The 21,652-nt window shown below is 39.2% G+C and overlaps 1 protein-coding gene across 4 annotated transcripts in view; it reads left to right on the forward strand.

Moving 5' to 3' along the window:
- The window catches only part of HMBOX1 (homeobox containing 1), a 126,032-nt gene that overhangs the window by 84,371 nt on the left and 20,009 nt on the right, over nucleotides 1–21,652 (forward strand). For all 4 annotated transcript variants that reach the window (XM_070947276.1, XM_070947251.1, XM_070947259.1 and 1 more), the window contains exons 5-6: nucleotides 5,659–5,769; nucleotides 16,954–17,107. In XM_070947276.1, coding sequence (XP_070803377.1) covers nucleotides 5,659–5,769; nucleotides 16,954–17,107 — 265 coding nt within the window. The remainder of the gene's footprint in view (nucleotides 1–5,658; nucleotides 5,770–16,953; nucleotides 17,108–21,652) is intronic.

The following is a 21,652-nucleotide window of genomic DNA, read 5'->3' on the forward strand; positions in this document are numbered from 1 at the left end:
TCTCTGCCTGGAAATGGCCTAGACCTCAGCTAGTTGCAACTGATTTTCTTCACACAATGTAGCATTATATCTCCAGAGTGATTTCTGCAAAAATGCAGAGTACTCAGATGATCTTTGAAACTCTCACTCTGGAGCTTTGAAGCTTGTTTTGGTTATACTTTGCTCTTTGAATTTGTGATGTAAGTGTGTAGAATATTTTTAGTGTTATGTTCCTTGCCGTTCAGAAGAAGATAATGTTCAGTTAGGCCATAATTAGTGCCCTTGTTTCCTATGTGCCAATCATGTAAGTAAATAATAAGCAGACTGTTTTCATAAGTGAAGGCTTTACTGTTAACATTCAAATTATTAAACCCTTGAAGGTAGATTTTTAGGCATTCCTGGTCAAATTTAATATTTCAGTGAATACCCAAGTGAACAGAAGCTGACACATCCTGTACATGGGCATAGTTAAACACAACATCTTTCAACAGATTTAAATGCATATTTATTATTTATGTTCAGTTGCTGCAGATTCATAAGAAAGTTATGTGTATGGCTTTGCAGAAGCTTGGACACCCATTTAGCCAATGCTTTGTAATGCCTCTTTTGGCAAAACAAGTTTCCAAATACTGTATTACCTTTGGTCATTAAGATCCTTTCTATACTTGCTTTTTGAATTTTTGCCTCTCTTCCTTGGATAACTCTTCTAACTCAGAAATATTCCTAATTCTTTCCCCTTTTTCAATAACAAACAACTGTGGGGACTGCAAAGACCATTTAAAAACTCTGGTGAAATATTCACCCTATTTTTGTCTTCAGTTTTCTTCACTGACTTAAATGCTTCATCTCTTTTTCTCCAAGTGTATCTTGTATGATTGTAGTTGAACAGTTCAGTCTTTGTTTTATCAGTCCAAAGCACTTTGTTCCAAAATGTTTCCAACTTATCAAGGTTTCCTTTTGCATATTTTAAAATATAATTTCTGTGATGAGGTCAAAGAAAAGTTTTCCTTCTGTCAACTCTTTTGGTTCAACTCTTTGTTCTGTAAATAACAGTGTACTGTGTACTCTTCAGCAAATCATGATCCTTGGGATCTCTTTTGCAAATCTGACAGGTTCCGGGTAGCTCCCACAATTTTTCTTGATCTTCCAGTTCAGCAATTCCATGGAACTTCCATTTCTTGCCTGGTGGCTTCTCTGCCATGCTTTCCCTTCCTTCCCTATGTTACCAACCAATTGTTCTCCTGAATGTCAGGGAGTAATTGCTGTGAATCAGAGCTGATAATGACAGGTTCTGAAGAAGATGATAAGCTGGAACTTTTTTAAAGGAACATTCCACAATTTTAAGCCTTGCCATGCCACTCATCCAGTCTTTTCCATTCTACTTTTCTGTACTCTTTTACAAATTGCTAAAATACGCTTATTCTTAGTTAACTTGGAGAGAACTTAGAAATCTCTTTTCTGCAATTACCTTGCAGAAATCAGCAAGGGGGAAGCCTGGACTCTCTTTGCTCAGCATCCAATCCTTCACATCCAAACCTGATTGAGTCTGATCAATTTCACCGTCCTCCCCTCACCGTTGAAGAGTGAGGAAGAGAGGGTGAAATTAACCATGAAACCTAGACCACTTTCTGTTGCATAGAAGAACTCTGAGAAAAGGAGAAGTCTGCTTTAGCTTCAGATTTATAGGGAGCAGAAAAGATTCCTTCATTCAATAGCCCTGCATGAACATGATTACCAGCAAGGTGTCCTCAGACACTGCTGAGGCCATCCTGTCACTGCTCATGAATACCGTGATGGAGGATAGTTCTGTCTTCTAGCTGAGACTCAATATCGGAAAGAAGGACTGCTTGCCAAGCTACCACTGGGCCATCTGAACTCTTTCAGTAGAGGAAGGGAAAAGAACTTAGTTGTCCTCTATTGTCTCTCCTTGAATACAATTGTTTAATGCTATATATTGCCACTGCCTGCTAGTCAAAAGAAGCATAGGTTATAGGGAAGCTGTTAGGAACATTTTGCTGCAATTCTTATTTTCCTTTGCAATGGAAATACCAGCCTCCACAAGGTTACTCTTTCCCCTAACCAAAACCTTAAGAAATGGAAGAAAATAGCTCCCTAAAAGAAGTGTCCGATCTGTTTAGCAGCCAATATACAAATGACCACAAAGGTGAGGTATTCAGCAGCCACATTTAATGAGTCAGTTCTGCAAAAGGCCAATTGGAGCTCAATATATTGTTGACTTACATATTATTGTTGATACTGAAGCTTCTCTTCCATGGGTCATGAATTGTTCAGAAGGAGGGGCTGGAAAAGGGAAAACAGTCTTGGGCTGCTCTGACATCAGACTGGTGGCAATATGGAATTTCTGTGTGAGGACACATTCTCAGCAAATGGTCTCTGCTGAGATCTTTATTCTCTGCTTTCTTTTTCTATGGCTCTTCTACTCTTTTCAGCTCTTCTTTCCACTCTTTCGCTCTCTCTCCTCTGCCAGAATACTATCCAACTGTTCCCCTTTCCCACCATTTGGTTTCCATATAGTTTCCCTATCTCCATCCTGACTTCTAGCACTGGATTCCATCTTCTTTCTCCCTATTCCTAATCCTACTCTCCCCAGGTTCAGCAAAATATAAGAGAAAGGTTTCAAAGGAAGTTTGAGGAGTAACATCTGTCTTGGGAGGAGGGAGGATGCTGAGGGTTAGTAGACACCTAAGGATGCCAACGTGGGTGCCAAGCATGTCAGCAAACTAGACCATTCTGGATGAATTGTACCTACTTGTTGATTAGGACTTTCATTCAAAATATAAAGAGACATTCCTGTTCTTATTGATGACTTTCCTGGAAGGATTAAAAGTAGGAGATGCAGAGAAAAAAGCCCCCAAAGCCATCGAATAAAAATACATCTAAAATAAAAAGGGATAAAGTTAGTATTGCTTGTCATATTAAAAACAATTGTATGATTACTGTCTAAAGGGGTCCTATGTAGAAGAAATCCTACATAGAACTGCTAATGTGGAAGCTTTGTTTGCCTGTTTGTTATTCTTTTTAGAAACTATATTTTTGGGTTTTGGTAATGAGATAAACAAGACAGTGGCAGGCTGGGCATGGTGTTATTAATATACAGATAAGGCAAATGACAATATGAACAGCTAAGAATAGCTTGCACAGAACACTCAGTCATGGTTCAGCTCTTTCTTTAGTGCTTGCTCCCTCTAAAGGTCAGATTGGAGAATAGCATATGTTGGGAGCGGAAAGTGGGAGATAGAATTAGAGGCTCCTTTACAGGAATTCAGGGTAATCAGTGCCAAAAAGAATTATGTGCAAAAGGGATATTTTAAATTACTATTTTAAAATTGATAGGAAAGTAAAATTTAAAATGAACATTGAAATATGCTTTAAAGGAAAGGGTCTCCTCAAATGTGAATTTTATAAAACATTTAACCCTGTTCATTATCAAAAGCGCTCTCCCAATTCAGTCTCAAGATGGAGGGGATTGAGTGACTAAAGGAACTTCCCCTCCAGATGTGTGGTCTATTTATTATGGGAAATGTAGTGCTGAAAGATGGTACATTGTGGTAGAGTTCTGTTAAACTGACTATACTCTCTCTCTTTGAAAATATGCTGAGATATAGTCACATATGCCAACCCTTATGTGTTTCTCAGTTCCCTCTTCCCCCCACCCCACTACAAAATGCATAAATTCAGCATCTAGGAAAATATCACCACCTTCTTTGTGTGTGAGGGAAAAGGGCTGTTTGATTGTTTCTCTTCCTGCATTTTGGACCAAGCCAGCGCTAAATAATGGCTGACTGCCCTTCACTCTCTGGTGTTCCATGTGCCTGCTTTGCTCATTCTGACCAGTGCAATATGAACAGCTGAATGAGTCATTCCATTTCCTGGTGGACGTGTTCATAATGTCCTCTAAGCTGATATCTTGAACTCCCTCTTCCTCCTCCTTTCACTACACTGTTCCCTATCTTTGCAAGCAGTCGGAGCAATTAATCACAATAATGTCATTTGAAAATTAGGTCTCTTCAACTTAAGAGCTCAAAGCTTTTTATATTAAAAAAAAAAAAAGGCTGGCGTTTTTGTAATGTACCGTGTGTGTATTCTTCCCCATAGACAGCAAAACCGTGAGATTACTGATTGAAAGGGGAGAGTGCAATCTAACCACGATAACTGAGAAGTATAATCATTTCTATCTGCAGTTTCAGGTTGCTTTATAAAAGCCCGTTATGCACTAGAATAGGTTGAGAGGCGTGCATAAGCATGTCCGTAGACTTCAGCATGGAAGTGTTATAACCACAGGAAGATATAAGGGTTGCCTTATTCCACATCATGCAAATGCAATCTTTTATTTACATTCCTTTAAACATTTTAATTCTGCTTTTCTAGTTAGAATTTCCTCAGCATTTTTTTTAAAGTCAGGTAATGAGAACAGGTAATGGTAAGCAGGACCTCTGACAGAGGTAGGGGACATTTTTTGCTATATGAACTAGAGAATCAAAAGAATGATCCTTTGATGCAAAGCTTATACCTTTCCCTGCATTAAAGATTCCAAAATACAGGAATTCCCGAGGTTAAGATGTATGGCCTCTGCAACATCAATAACACTAAACCAAGGACAGACAAGCTGGTTGTGATGTCCAAAAGTTCTGGGACATCAGAGTGATCAGCTAGTGGCATTAAGAAAAAGAGACAGAGGCAAAGGAAGATTTGAAACCACGAGGAGGCAGATGTGATAGCATTCTGTTGAGTAGTTCTTTCACAAGTATGGCATTAAACATGATTTAGGATGCACTTTTAAATATACTTTGCCAAGAATGCACCTTGCTAAACATAGTGGTAAAGTTGTGGATGAGGCTATACAGACTTGCAGTTCATGTTTCTAGTCTGTTGTGTTGCAACAAATGCATCTTCCATAAAAAAAATTGAGAAGATATATTGGACAAAAATTGCAGGCCATACCCACTTGAAACCACCCTGTACAGGAAATGCTTTAAATAACTTATAAGAAATGCACAAGTGTGTGTTTTAACAAGCCCTTGAGAGAAGGGCTCCAAAGATATGGGAGCAGCTTCAGAAAATAAGGCCTTATTCCGTTATTGTTTTTAACTCATGCTAGATAATGTTTTGTCAGCAGATCTTAAAAATGGCAATTGATACAAAAGAGTTGAGCTTTCAAGCACAAGACTTTTAGGGACATGGGATTGAAAAACATTAACATGAAAGATTTAAAAAGTGTATTGTTCAATTGGTGGCATATGGGAGACAAAAACACGATAAAGAACTTGGTGGTTTACCAATTGCTTAGCTTGTTTTGTAAATCCCTGATGGATAGGGGGGACAATTCTACTTTCTCAATGAGAGCTAGCTGCTCTGACCGTTGTCCCTTCTACAGTGTTCAAAGTTGTTCTCCATTTTCTGAATCGACTTTACTTCCTTCCCTTTTTATGTTGGAAACTTGAGATTTTATTTCATCAAATCAAAAGGTATTTTCAGAAATTCATACTACAGGCCAAATGACAGGTAGATTCACTGAGCCTTGTTCAGATTCTTTGCAAGCAGCTTAAAGCCTCCTTGCATGGGTAGCGCTTTGCTATTTAAAGAACAAAGTTGGCTGTGTGGAGTGAAGGAGATATCTGATGGTTGTTTCTCCCGTGTTTCTCTTTGTCTCCCATGCAGGCATCAGTCAGAGTCGGATCTCCCACTGGCTGTTGCAGCAGGGATCAGACCTGAGTGAACAAAAGAAAAGGGCCTTTTACCGATGGTACCAGCTTGAGAAATCAAATCCAGGTAAACAAAATCAAGTTAAGATATTCTGGCTGTTTCTTCTAAACTACGCCTTTTGTCACAGGGCTGTGATTGTTGTTGGCTCCATGCTTTAACCAGCAGAGAATACACACTCTCCCCACACTCTCTCCCCAATCACAGCCTGTCAAAGATCATTATTTGAAAGTGGCAGCTGAGGCACTTTGCAAATAGGGTTGACTATAATTGGGGTTATTATTTTAATTAGGCTAAGAAAATTTTTCCCCAACTTTGTGCTCTCCAGGTATGTTGGGCTCCAAGTCCCACAATGACAAGATCAAAAGACATGTTGGCTAGAAATTTATAGAACTTCCGGTAAATTGCCACACATGTAGAGGAGACCAGGTTACAGAAACTTAAGCAATTGTGAATTTTCTCATCACTTTCTGTTTTAGCTCACATACTTGATTAGTGGTAGCTGAGTGGCCTGCTGACTAAACTAAGTAGCCTTCTTCTTCAAGAACATAGCCGTTTTTAAAGAAGGAGGAAGAATAGCCAGGGACATTCATTTATTCAAAACATTTGTATATCTGCCCATCTTAAAACCAATCTCTGGACAGCTTACAGTGCAACCATTCAAACAAAATATATAGCTGAAACAAAAACTAGGAAAAAACCTGGCACTACAATCACATATTCCTGATGCAACCCATCAATTCTTCCATTATTGTTTTATCTTATCTGAGCACCTAGGGGAAAACCTTTGTGTTGACTGCTGTCCAGAAGGATAAAAGGGTGTCATCCTGTCAGATCTCCAGTGGGAGGATCTTTTTAGGGCAGGGGCAATAGAAAACTACCTTTCCAAGGACCTACAAGGTGACAATGTTTAAGAGAAAGGACCTGGAGTATTATATCTGCACTGGTGGGATGGGCATATATCCTCAGGAAGTGGCAGTCCTGCGGATAACTTAAAAATATTTATAAAGCTATCATGTCTTGTCCAGAGTATCGATTATTATACAGTTTAAATTAAGATTTCTTTCATAGCTCTTTTGGAAAGTCCACATGCATGTAATCTATCCAGGTTGTAATTTTCCTTCTTGGTGTAGAGCAAGGAGAGAGATGAATGTCCTAAAATATAAATAACTCAGAATTGAAATGAAATTTGGAAAGGATCTCAACGGTCATATAGTTAGTTCAACCCTCACAGATGCAAGAAATCTATTATTGAGATACCCTGCCAGGTGGCCATGCAGCTTCTATTTAAACCTAACAAATAAAACAACTTCTGACAACATGAACTCTTCAGTGATAGAAAGAGAGCTTCAGAAGATAGCACCTCATTCTTCATTAGAGTGTCTGAAGAAGATGCTGGACAAAAACCTGTGAAGGTACAAAGCAGTATGGATTATTGGATGGCTTTCAAATGAAGGAAATGAAACTTCAGTGAGACTTCATCTGCCTAATATTTCAGAAAAGAAATTCCTCTTGCCTTGAGTTTCCCTTTTTATTCTTGGCTTTCCAACCTCAAAAAACAGAGCCAAACAAAGCTTTGGGGAGGGGATTGTAATTTAATGCCATCGTTACTATGTGCATTCCTTAATAAGATTTATGGTGATTTTTCTTCAGTTGCATGATTTTCTTCCAATAAAGGTGAATGTTTGTAGCTCAGGGTTGAAATAATGGTCCTTGGTGCTCCCTGAGCTTGCTTGTTTTCTTGCAGACTAGGTAATATCATCAGTGCTAGTAAGGAGAGCTGTTTGCTGTCAGTTTATGTTCTGGTGACTTGCCTGTCTGTGTGGGTAGGGGATGGTCTTAGATGGTCTTGGGCTGTTTACTGATGGCTCTTTGACAGTTCCTTGAATAGGGTATTTTTTACTTGATTGTTGGTCTGAGGCAGGGTTGTCAAACTTGTGGTCCGGGGACCGGATGCGTCACACCCTGGCCATGCCCACCCCCGGTTTAGCGAAGGGGAAAAAGGTCACGGTATGCCATGTGACAATGATGTGAGGATGCGAGTTTGACACCCCTGGTTGGAGGTTAATCTTGGAGTTAATCTATGCTGATCTGGTTGCTGATTATGGGTGGAGAGGTGCTGGAGTCTTTTTGTTTTCTTTTGGGCTGGTTGATTTGTCTCTTTTGCATAGTTTATAGCTGTTGTTAATGTCTATGTGTCTATCTTTTTCTTCTCTCAACTAGTGTTCTTGCAATAGAAAAGTAGGATGCATTATATCTCCTCATAAGATGGGTGCAGGTGACAGTAGGAATCTCTGTGTTGGTAATAGTTACATAGTATAGGAAATACTAGGATTTTCAGGGACTGTTATTTTTATGATGCAACAAAGGATAGGAACTAAAAATTAGTATAACAAACACTAGGGTAGTTGCATTTGATAAAGAAAATTAAGGGAACAGTTGCAAAGTACATTAAATGTTTAAAAACTAGCGCCAGTAGGTGAAGCTGCATTTCTTGGTAAAGTATTTATGAAAGATGGGAAATGAACGGAGATTCTAAGGCCATGATAGTGAACCTATGGCACGTGTGGGCACCAGCTCTGGGTTAGAGTTAGGAAACCAGCTGCTCTTCTGATTTCCGGCACTCCGGTACATACACGCGCACACACGTGTTCCAGTTTGGGCACTCGGTGCCAAAAAGGTTCGCCATCACTGTTCTAAGGCATGAAAATCCTGGCAGAAAAAGAGTGGGTAGCATCAGTGGTGAAATGTAAAATTTGTTACTACCGGTTCTGTGGGCATGGCTTGGTGGGTGGGTGGGGATAATGTGATTGGGTGGGCATGGCTAACTTTTTTTTTTTTACTTTTAAAAGCATTTTTTCTACAACCTCTTGTAGAAGAGGTTCAGCCGAAGAGAAAAAAATGCTTTTAAAAGCCTCTGACGATCAGACAACTCAGCTGGGATCGTCAGAGGCTTTTAAAAGCATTTTTTTTCCTACAACCTCTTCACCCGAAGAGGTTGTAGAAAAAATGCTTTTAAAAGTTAAAAAACAGCCTCTGATGATCGCGCGGCTCAGCTGGGCATGGGGGGGCGTACAGGGATTTTTGCTACCTGTTCTCCGAACTACCCGCCGCCATCGCTACCAGATCGGGCAATCCGTTCCGAACCGGGAGCATTTCACCCATAGGTAGCATGCATTTTATTGAGTGAAATGAATGTTGAAAGAAGTGAAAAATTGCTGTGTATGAGAGCTTGCTTCTGCTCATTTTGTTACATGGAAGTAAGAGTTGGATATATCAGAAGAAACATAAAAGTAAATCAAATGTAATGGGAATGGTTACTTAAAAATGTGTGTGGTAAAACAGGAGGATAAGGTCAAGAACAAATACGGTAAGTGCCGAATGAATATGGATTGAATATGAAAGTGAGTCATCAGGGTGAAAAGAAATGGATTGAAATATGAAATGAATCAGGATCAAATCACAAAACAAATACCTAACAGATGAGTAAATAGGTTAAGAGGAATGGACAAACTGGGAAAGTCACGATGAGATGGAATTGATAAGAGAAGTGAGAAGTTTCAAGACAAAAAGCAATGTTTGAAGCAGTTTCCCGTTGTGGTGAAAATAAGAATGATTTTCAGGAAATACCTGAAAGAACCCAAGAAGCTTCTTGGATGAGAAGCAAAACATCTTCAAGGAAAAACAAAATCCAGTTGCCTTTTGAAAACGCACCTTTGGGACAAGTTTCAAGAAACAGGAATATAGTGAAAGGTTTTGATATTAATTAGATTAATTTTCTTATTTCATGCCTTTATTTCTTTGACATGCTATTTCTTAACTTCTTCTGCACTTTGTATCAGTATTGCGTTGATCCCGGTTCGCACCGGTTCACAAGAACCGGTAGTAAAAATCTGTATTTGATCGGAGAACCGGTAATAACATTGGCTGGCCATGCCCCTGAACCAGTCCCCAGCCCGGTCGCCGCTCGCTTACCCCACCCCCCTCATCAGAGGCTCTTTTTTTTTTTTTAACTTTTAAAAGCATTTTTTTCTACAACCTCTTCGGCCGAAAAAAATGCTTTTAAAAGTAAAAAAAAAAGCCTCTGATGATCGTGCGGCTTAGCTGGGATCGTCAGAGGCTTCCGAAAGCATTTTTTTCTGCAACCTCTTCGGCCGAAGAGGTTGTAGAAAGAAAAATGCCTTTAAAAGCTTCTGGCAATCCCAGCTGAGTTGCCCGATCGTCAGAGGCTTTTAAAAGCATTTTAAAGCATTTTAAAGGTTGTAGAAAAATGCTTTTAAAAGTAAAAAAAAAAAAAAAAAGTTGGCCATGCCCACCCAGTCACATTACCCCCCATCAAGCCATGCCCACAAATAAGCCACGCCCACAGAACCAGTAGTAAAAAAATTTAGAACCAACCCCTGCTTTTTATAATGGTACGTATACATGAGAATAGCAGGATAGGTATGAATATGGAGAGTTTGCCAAATAATTGCTTTATTCTCAAAACTTCAAGAATTAAATTGCTCCAGCTTGGAGGTATTGCTGTCATTGTTAATATTATTTTGGTTGAAGTCTGTCGCTTAGTTCCTGTCTGTATGTATATGAGGTTACCTTGCTAGATTAAATTTTGGTTAAGTTGTTGCAAATTGTCTTTACTTTCTCTCTTGGTAGGCATCTCATGAACATTATGGACTTTTTCATGTGGCATATCATTTTTGTGCAAAAATACAGCGTAGAATCTCTGGACATTTGAGTTTCACTTATATATTAGATAAGTAACCACAAATGACAGCCATCTATCAAACAGGCATAATTAAGAAAGACCTAGCACTCATGTTTACAACTTTAAAAAAGTATGCAAAAAGAAAAAGAATTGATAGGCATGAGGGAGAAAAAAATCGCAAAGCATAGCTATTAGCTTTTGGTTGCAAAATTACTTATAAGGGTAATCCTCGACTTATGACCCCAGTTGAGCCCAAAATTTATGTTGTTAAATGAGACATTTGTTAAGTGAATTTTGCCCCATTTTACGACCTTTCTTGCCTCAGTTGTTAAGTGAATCACTGCAGTTGTTAATTTAGTAACCCGGTCATTAAGTGAATCTGGCTACTGCAATGACTTTGCCAGAAGATCGCAAAAGGTGATCACATGATCTTGGGGGACACAGCAACTGTCATAAATAGGAACCAGTTTGCAAGCATCTGAATTTTGATCACATGACCATGAGGAAAGGTCGTAAGAGTGAAAAACGGTCATAAGTCGCTTTTTTAATGCCATTGTAACTTTGAACAGCCACTAAAGGAACTGTTGTAAGTCGAGGACTTCCTGTATAAGTCCCTTCTTTGACCAATGTATAGCACCAGGTTGATAATTCTTTTATCATTATAAACTTTAGGACAGCAAAAGGAAACATAGTCTATAGACAGCTGAATAATAGTAAAGTCCTTTATGTATCTTTCCATTTGAAAAATGTGTACATTTTCTGAGAAATTTTGGATTCAGACTTGAGTACTGCTACAAAGGTAGACTTTTAAGCCACTCTGACAGATATTGCGGTACCCTTGTTTTGACATCCAGTATGTTAATTCATTTGGTCTGGCTTGATTAGTCTTATTGGCAAATAGGTAGCCGGGCAGCCTCTATGAGTCGATGAGTGCATAACCTTGGCAGCACTTTCCATCTCTTTCTCCAGGTCGTCACCAATTTAAGCAGACATAGAGATGTGATGGCTTTGGCTTGTAGTCCAGGCATAGCAGTCTGCATTTTTAAAGCAAAAATGCTGGAGCTTTCTCCCATATTCTCCTTACTTGAACATGTATGGCTTTGTTCTCTGCAAGGGGAGGAGAAGACATTCCTCTTCCATAAGAAAGAAATTTGCTCAGCTTGTTACTGCTTTAACAAGGCTTGCAAGTGATTGACCCTACTATTTCTAAGGGCCAAGCTAACACTGAAAACAGAAAGACTCCCTCCCACTCCCACTGTCCCATCAAACCCATTTAAACAAACGTTTTAAAAGTCCCCTTCCCTGTGATTTTCCTCTTCAAATTTTGTGGATCATTTTTCCACCCTCCCCCTGGGTTTCAGGAATGGGTTCTAATAAGTTAACTTCAACATTCCTTCTAGTCCCCATGGAAATGCAATGAGTTTCTAAAGGAGGAAAAGAGGGAAAATAGGGAATGGGGTGTCAGGGGAAGGACAGTGAGCCAACAAAGAGATACTGTGTGTCTCTTTTAATTTATATTCATATTTGGTCTATCCGAAAGGCCTGGAGGAACATTGGGGTCGCGATGTGTCGGACACGGCTTCACAACTAACAATTGGTCTATCCTGAGAATACCACTAATCAGCCTAAAAGCTGGCCAGGGTCACTTTGCAGAGTGAGATGGGTAGCATATAAATTTAATAAGTAAATAAAGGGATGACCCCAGTTTGAAATGCATGTTTCCCCAAGATATCGCTGCTTCTAGGTGTGTTGGACTATAACTTACACAGTTCCCGTTCAGCATTATTTTTATGGGAAATATAGAAATGTACATAGGGAGGATACAAAGACTTGGGTTGATGTGGACCATCATTATTGTGGATGCATCTCTTTCTCTTCCTTTAGACTGCCAGATTTCTGTTGGACTGCCAAGGAACTTCCAGAAGCACCCATTAAGAGTACACGGGCATTGGTTTTTAGAAGAATTTCAGGATATGCCAGAGAACATGTATGCTTAAGATCCAAGGCATGTTGTAATAAAAGGTTCTAAACAGAACTTTTATTTTTCATTCTCCCACAATCAATATGGAGAAGCACCAAATAGTACTAGTATTTTAGGGAGGAACGAGATACTATTCACAAATGGTAGAAGAGAATGCAGAAGGAAGGGAGGGAACAAAATATATACTTTGCGGAAGAATCTTCTTGGCACTATCAACAGCTGAAGTCTGGCTTGAAAGAGTGAATGAGATAACATAATCAACAGCACTCTATAGAAATAGAAAGGAGCAAACCTATTCTAAATAGAATAGTCACTAAAGAAATTAGCACATGAAGAACCCATAGAATTCTTAGAAAGCTTAGGGACTACCTTCATATCAGTTCACATTTATAACAGGTATAGTTACAAATTCTTTTCTAAGAAATGGATTCATGATTGAAACACAGCTGCAAGTCTTATAATTTCAGATTTGACTTGACATTTTGCCAGGGACTTCACTTGTTCCCATTTAATTCCAAACTTTGGAACCACCACTGTTTCAAAGAAGCCTCAACTAAAAGTTTATACTACTAGCAAACCCAAAGCAGCGTGACAATTGTAGCAATGCAAAAAAAAAAAAAAGGGGGGGGGTGTCGGGTACTTCAGTAGACAGTACTATGAAAACTGGGTTTATTTAATATCTATGGGACAATAGATAAATTTGGTGGTGGAGAGAAAGAAATTGGGAAAGCTTGGAAAGTAGTGGATTTGCTGGAATCCACATTAGAATATTTTGTTGCAAATCCATCTTGTAATTTTTGTTCATTCCTCTAACATCCATAGGTTTGTCTGCTTTCTAAACTAAAATGCCACAATTCTGTTACGTATTTGCTTGTTTGTTACAAATATTTTTACCAAAAAAATGAATCCTAACAGTTTCCACAAAATTCAAACTATCCAAACAAAGTATACAAATACCAATGAATGTTTATACAATCAGCAATCCAACTCAGCCACTTAAAATCATTCAAAAAGACAGATTCAACCAACTTCCTGTAGGCAAATAGGAAGGCGCTAGGTGCATATTTGGGAGCAGGTTGTTCCATAATAAGGTCTTAATAGAAAACACTACTCTCTAGTCATCATTCTCAATGAGCCATAGTGGCGCAGAGGTTAGAATGCAGGCTACTTCTGCTGACTGCCAGCTGCCTGCAGTTCGATTCTTACTAGCTCAAGGTTGATTCCACCTTCCATCCTTCCGAGGTTAGTAAAATGAAGATCCAGATTGTTGGGGGCAATATGTTGACTCTTGTAAACCGCTTAGAGAGGGCTGTAAAGCACTATAAAGCAACATATAAGTCTAAGTGCTATTGCCCTTTGTGAGATGAGTTCACTTGTTTTCAGAAAAAGGATCTTAAGTTTCTCTTTCTACATCAGGACTGTCAAACTCAAGGCTCAGGGGCCAGATCTGGCCCCTGGGGCCACCCTGGAAATAGTGAAGGACTGGCCCGTGGTACCTCTGCCAACGAAAATGGAGCTTGAAAGGGCCACGTCCGGTTCTCCCGTGCTCTGTTTTCACTGGCAGAGGTTTGCAGGAGGCTGTCACAGCCAAAAAAGGAGCTTGGGAGCCCGTTTTCGCTGGCAGAGCGCTCAGGCCACCACAGGCACCCCTGACATGAGTGACGTCAAGCTGGCCATGCCCATCCTGGCCAAACCCCGAGGTCAAACACAACCCTCAAAGAAATCGAGTTTGATACCCCTGTCCTACATGGATACATACATCAGGCAGGTTTCATTTGGAGAAAATGAATGATAGAACCCCTTTACAGGGGTTTAGAGGTTAAAAACAGAATTGGGTTAGAAACCAGTTGGCAACCAAAACAGCAACTAAAAAATAAGTATAAATCTTATATTGCAACTCTCAGTTGCCAGTAACTTGGCTACTGTATTTTTATCCCCTCTGTCTTTTGAATCATTTTCAACAGCAGCACCATGAAGACAACAATCTCACCAAGGGGTCCAAATAGATATGAAACTGGACACCAACCTCAGCTAAGCAAAGGTTCCTCTCACTTTTCCTGTTCTTCCTTTTCTAGCAAGGGCTAAGAGTCCAAGAGTAGTTCCAAGTTGTAGGCCAGCCCTTTCATGCGAAGAGTGACCCATGAAAATTGTTGGTGGAAGAAGTCAAGGAGAATAGAGGAAGAAGAGAACAGAAAACTATAACAATGCTAAAACAGAAGTTGGAAGAAAAAGGAAGTTGGTGATGAACCCAGAAATGACTGGGTCTTTGTTCCTAGAAAATGGTGCAGGCGAAAGGAAGTGAACTGTGAATGTGTGTTCCAGCAGAGTTGCAGCAACTAGCTGTATACAAGCAGTGTGGTGGCTGCCAAATATCCCTAACTCTTTTCTTATAAAGTGGGTTTTAGTTCTACCAGGTAGGCGTGTTTTTCCTTTTACAAGGAGTGGGATGACAGAATCATCACGTACTGAATTAAAAGTAGGCTTTGAAGTAGCAAAGCTTTCAGGGTTGTAGCCAAGTGATCTAATCTCTTGGCTGTGCTGCTCTTTTGCATGGCCATTTCTAATACTTAAGAGGAGGAACTGCAGAGCAGGGAAAACGTGTTGTGTGTTCAGAAAGCAGGCCTGTCAATAATAAGTGATTTACATGGAACCAGAAATATTGCCGAAGAAAATGTATAGATTTTTTTGTCTTCCTTTTTAACTAAGAAGCATCTTTAAAATGCTTGTCTCATAGAATTATTTGTGTCTGTTATCTAGAAGCTAAACGCTACAGAAATCTACTCTCTTTCCCATTCTGCTCCAGTGTTCACCAAAAAAGGATTTCAAGAGAGAAGTTTTGCTTTTCAGAGCCTCCTCTCAGTATTTTGCGTTTGGCTACTGATACTTTATTTTAAAACAAATTTTAAAGTTACAGTTTGAAGATGAAACTGTAAATTTCACTTTTGGTCAATTTATTTTGAAATGAACTATGAGCCCAAAATTCAGTTTTCGCTTGCAAATTTGTCCCTTCTTCCCTCAAATTGTACAGATTTGTATGTACATTCCTCTGTATACATATTTATGAATATGTACATTAATACATAAATATTTATATGTATATAAATTTCCTATATGAATTTATATGTCTCGAGATGGTTGGCATATAAATTTAATAAATAAATGTTTTTGAATAGTTTTTCACCTAATCAAAACCAGTGAACATACTTTTGCTCTTATTTTGCCCTAATTTACAGTATATATTTGTAAATTGTTTTAGAATTGCAGATTACATGACAGCATTAAGAAAAATGTTGAATTTTGTAAATACCTGTATTCTAATCTGCAATGTTTTGGAAATGCAGGCTGAATAAATCCATTTAAAAGTTGAGATCCTATTTCAGTACATACCATACACAGTTATGTAGATATTTCTCTGATGTCATTGGCACAGGTATCCACAACAACATCTCTGAACTTTTATCTTCTGGGTTTGCTGTGCTGCTGTTAAACATGAAATATACTAAACAGGGAAAATAAGCAATCTGTAGTAAATATAGATTTATTTGTAAATCATTATTAATCTGAAGTCGCTTGACTGTCTCTGGCTTTTTTAATTAGCTTGAATATCTGTGCTTTCATATGCTTAAATATGCTGTTGTCTAAACTGCTAAGGTGTTATTGAATGTTAATGAACATTCCAGCTGTTCAGATACAAAACCCCAAATGTTTTGTACATTAGAGGGAGTACTTAATGAGAGGAGGTGCAGACAAGGAAGGAGGCAGTGCTGCCATAATGTTAGGTAATAATTAGTCTTTGTGTTTGGGTGTGCATAAGAGAAGAGGGAAAGCATGTAAGGGACTTTATAGGAATAGTCTCTCAATTTGAGGGGGGAAAACAAGTATCTCTTATACTTACCAGGCTACTTACAATATGTTATAAGCCATCACATTAAATTATAGTGGTACCGCGTGAACTGATATATTAGAAATCCTGCATTGGTGAGGCATATTGGATAGAGAAACAGCATGAAAAAAATACTACTTTCATGCCCAAGATCGGTTTATTTTACCCACGGGATCAAGTGTACTATCTTTGTTAACTGCTTGCTAGGAAAGCTAGTCTAAGTAACAATGCCTAGAATCTGTCCTTTGCTTATGTAGTGACAGCCCCAGAATGCTAAGAATTTCCTTCCCACCAGCCATCGTATTTATAGGCAATCAGTCAAAAGAGGCATGACTGTATATGTATGTGCCATTCACAATCTCTAAATGGTAATGGGACCTTCTATTTTGGAATTCTGCACTGTAATATTAGCTGTTGCTTGAATGTGAGGTGTCAGGAGACTTGATGTGACAACTTGCAGGCTGTTGCACTGTTCTTCAACTTAATTTCTTTATCAGGAGCTCTTCTGTTATACACACAGGGCTCTGTTTCTCTTTATTGCTAGTTATCTTAATTTTAATTTCAGAGAAACAAAGTCTCATCCCACTGGGAAATGTTCCCTGTCATCAGCCAGACTGGGAAGAGGAGTGGGTGTTATTTTTAGTTCCTTAGGAAACATTTTGCTTTCTGCTTTGCTTTTTCCAGGGGCTACATTAAGCATGAGACCAGCCCCTCTTCCAGTTGAAGAGCCAGAATGGAGACAGACACCTCCGCCAGTCACAGCTACCTCTGGGACTTTCCGCTTGCGACGTGGCAGTCGGTTTACCTGGAGAAAGGAATGTTTGGCTGTCATGGAAAGGTAATACATGAACTTGCTGAATTACATACACAGTATGTAGTGAGAGTTAGATTAGACCAGGGGTGTCAAACTCGATTGAGTTTGAGGGCTGCATTAGGGTTGTGTTTGACCTCCGGGGGCCGGGGTGGGCATGGCCAGCTCAACATTACTCATGTCGGGGACACCTGTGGTGACCCAAGCGCTCTGCCAGCGAAAATGGGCTCCTGAGCTCCATTTTCAGCTGCCCCAACCTCCTACAGCCCTCTGCCAGCAAAATGGAGCTCGGGAGCCCATTTTCGCTGGCAGAAGCACCGTGGGCCAGTCCTTCACTGTTTCCAGGGTGGCCCTGTGGGCCAGATCTAAGTACCCCACAGGCTAGATCCAGTCCCCGGGCCTTGAGTTTGACACCGCTGGATTAGACCATCTCACAAAGCCCAAGATATTTTTTTTTAATTGTGTGTGTGTGTGTGATGCTATTCAATCAGTGGTTACTCAGTGAAAAATATGCAAGAGATCACACCAAAAGATATGCAAGTGAACAAGCCATATTATATAATATTGTTGTGCCCTACAGCAATGTTGCTCTGGTATGTGGAAATATACAGTAGTGAGTAATATCATTGGTGCAAGAATTGAGTCCTAATAACTCATTAATGGAAACTAGCCACTTCAGGGGTCTTGATGGTTCTCAAATATGCAGCATAATTTTGTAGATTTGCAAGAATACTCTGGGAATGTTTTAGATGAGGATTGTAGATAACAGTCATTTTTTGCTAGCCTCATCCTGTGACAAATCACTCCCTCTGATATCACTAATTTCTCCAATGAAGACCAAAGGAGGATTACATTCTTAAAACTCTGTAGCCATTTCAGACTCAATTTTCCATCCTTTGATGTTTTTTGTAGGAATACCACAACAAAAATTCACCTACCACCAATCATTTATGTTTTGTTTGTTTTTCTTCAGTATATTCAGAATCTGTTTTTTTCTGCACTTTAAATTCTAGAGTATTTACAATCTGAAAGAAAAAAAGCACCTCCAGTAAATGTATACTTATTTTTAAACTTAAGGCTGGATAACCACAATATATGAGTTACTTTTCTCTGTTGAGAGGGGAACTACAGTTACTCCAGATAAATGCTTTGGATATAAATGGGAAGTCAGTTTGATTATATGATTATTAATTCACATTTCTAGTCTGCCTTAGAGACTTAGAGTAAGTAAAATCAGTTATGAATAAACACAAACTTCTTAACATCAAATATTTCACATAATGTTATCCAGACTCAGGACACTCTTATAATGGTTTAAGGTACATACAGAAACCTATTGAAAAAAAGAAATCCAACTGAATGGATTTGGCAATTTATGAAACAAAGTCGGCACCTTAATCCAACTTTTGAATTCCTCCATACTTAAAGTGTACATAAAAATGATCTGAAACTTTTAGTCCCATCTATCTGAGTGGTGGCCATGCTCAGCCATACTAACACTTTGTGTGAGGCTAGAAGAATTGTGTCTGAGTACAAAGAGCCTGAGAACCAGCAAGGCCATTGGAATAACAACTTGCAGATGTCTACCATCACAGTAAAACAACCATTGTTAGGGCATACAGGTGGAAAAACGAAATATACAGTTTGACGTAAATATATCATTTGAAGCTTAAGAATTCTGCTTTAAGTACACCTTTTATAGTATCTGCAATAAAAGTAGAACTAGATTATCGAAGAGTTTTGTTTTGAAATCTATGCCTACTAGCCTTCAGTTTGTTCCAAATCAGTTTTCTAACATTTCAGAATGACCCTCCCCAATGTGAGAATCAGCAAGCTTGTTAATATATAGAACATAGATTAATAGAGTTGGAAGGAACCTTGGAGGTCTTCTAGTCCAACTCCCAGCTCAAGCCAGAAACCCTAAACTATTTTACACAAATAGTTGTCCAATCTCTTTTTGAAAGCCTCCAGTAATGGAGCATCCACAACTTCTGAAGGCAAGCTGTTCCATTGGTTGATTGCTCTAACCACAAGGAACTTTCTCCTTAGTTCTAGGTTACTTCTTTCTTTGGTTAGTTTCTATCAATTGTTACCTTAGGCTTAGTATTTTATGATACCTTAGTATTATAGTATGTGTATGTGTTGGAGACTAGATAGAGTCCCTTAACTCTAGGTTACAATTCTTGGATTAATGAGGTTGAATGAGAAGGATAGCAATTCTCACAGTTTATATTTTACAAAGGTATCATCAAATAGCAAAAAGTAGCAATCCCTATTTATCAGTACCAAATATTGTAGAGCTAGAATTCTCCAAATAAATGAGGATTGGGTTTGTAATCCTTTATCATCATTCATTAAATTAGATCAATAATATTTTCTCAATATTACAAATGCAAGAGGAAGGACGAGAGAATAGCTTAGTTAAGGGCACCCAGGGAAATCATAAAACAAGGAGTTTCCAGTTCTGACTAAAGCTCAGTCTGTTAATCACTGCATTTGCACTTCAGCCTGTAAGCTTTTCTTGCCTTCAGGGAGTATTGTGCACATACAATGCCTGGATGTGTTTTTTTTTTTTTATCTGAAAAGATGTGAGACTTTTTTACTACTTTATTTTATGGTAAAAAGTTGTCTCTTGGAGCCTTGGCAGGTATCATGCATGCTTGGTTTATATCATTAAGGCTCCTTTCTTGATATAAATTAGTTCTGTATTTCAATTGTTGCATAATATGTTTATACATTTATTTGCAACCATATGTTTTAGCAAAATTCACATAAAATTACAACAATCCATATCTATTCAATACATCCCCTCTAATATTAACAGCACTATTTTTCAACATGTGCTTTCATATCTTCCATTGCAAACAATGAAACTTTATTTGTTACATATTTATCTACATCAGTCATCAGATTTGATTTTTTTTCTTATAAACTAAAATTGGATTAACAAGGTTATGATGTTGGATTAACAAGGGATTCAGTTCGATTACCAAGGGTATGATGAATCTAGCTCTAGATTCCTGATATAACTTGCAATGTAAGCAAGTAATGGCTCAGATTTTCCAATGGTGAGTTATTTCAAATACAAAGTATGGATACAAAGTATGTATCCTTTATATCTTTCATCAAAATAGGCTATTGGCATTGTTCGAAGTGAAGTTATGGGAAAACTTGTCTCAAGGAATGGCATGTAAGACATTTTAAATAAGGTGACATTCCTTGTCCATCTTTAAAAAATGGATACCACTTTGCCATCTTAAACTTACATGCTGGCTCTCTTTAAATCTTTAAAACATAATAGTGTATGATAATTACTGTCATTCAGCAGTTCCTGATAATTATCAATTCCTGATAATTGTGAAAATAACTTTAGACACAAATGCATCCATTTATTATTGTTAAGCTGTTCATGTAGATGCATAGCCGTTCTTAGTTGATGGAGCAATTTGTCTGTTTAATTCTGACAACAAACAAGTCTAGGGCATTTTTCAATTGTTTAAGTGACTATTGGCCACACGGGTCTGGATGGGGAGGAACAGGCTCAGACTCAACCCTTCCAAGACCGAGTGGCTGTGGCTTCCGGCGTCCCGATATAGTCAGCAGGTGCCATCACTGACTATTGGGGGTGAATCTTTGCCCCCCCCACAGAGAGGGCTCGCAATCTGGGTGTCCTCCTGGATGCACGGCTGTCTTTAGAAGAGCATATGACGGCCATGGCCAGGGGGGCCTTTTATCAGGTTCGCCTGATTCGCCAGTTGCAGCCCTTTCTGGACCAGGACGCCTTGCGCATGGTCACTTACACCCTTGTCACCTCCCGGCTGGACTATTGTAATGCTCTCTACATAGGGCTCCCCTTGAAGAGCACTCGGAGGCTCCAACTGGTCCAGAATGCGGCCGCACGGGTGGTTATGGGCGCAACTCGTTGTGCCCACGTGACACCCCTCCTGCGCGAGCTGCACTGGCTCCCAGTGGTCTTCCGGGTGCGATTCAAGGTGTTGGTCACCACCTTTAAAGCGCTCCATGGCATAGGACCCAGGTACCTTCGAGACCGGCTTCTGCCACCATAGCCTCCCACCGGCCAGTTTGCTCCCACAGAGAGGGACTCCTCAGGGTGCCATCGGCCAAGTTATGTCGGCTGGCGACACCCAGGGGGAAGGCCTTCTCTGTGGGAGCCCCAGCCCTGTGGAATGAACTGCCCCTGGAAATACGTAAGATCTCCGACCTCCGGGTATTTCGCTGTGCACTGAAGACCCTGTTGTTCTGCCAGGCCGGGCTATCAACATAATAATTTTAAATTGGGATATTTTAAATTTCTGGGGTTTTAAATTGAGCCGAATTTATTTAATAATTTTAAATTTTTAATTGATGTTTGTCTTGTGTTTTTAAATAGGCTGTACACCGCCCTGAGTCCTTCAGGAGAAGGGCGGTATAGAAATAAAATTATACTTATACTTATGAGCAAGACTTATAACAATATCACTTAATGGGATTAGGAGTAAGATTTGGGGCTCCTTTCTCCTGGCCCTTTTCTTGAGAGTGGAGAAGAGTTAAAACAGTAATAAATATATTTAA

Source organism: Pituophis catenifer, unplaced genomic scaffold (genome assembly GCF_029215685.1).
Source record: "Pituophis catenifer annectens isolate HBS135680 unplaced genomic scaffold, rPitCat1.0.hap2 SCAF_1, whole genome shotgun sequence".
NCBI classification, from domain to species: domain Eukaryota; kingdom Metazoa; phylum Chordata; class Lepidosauria; order Squamata; family Colubridae; genus Pituophis; species Pituophis catenifer.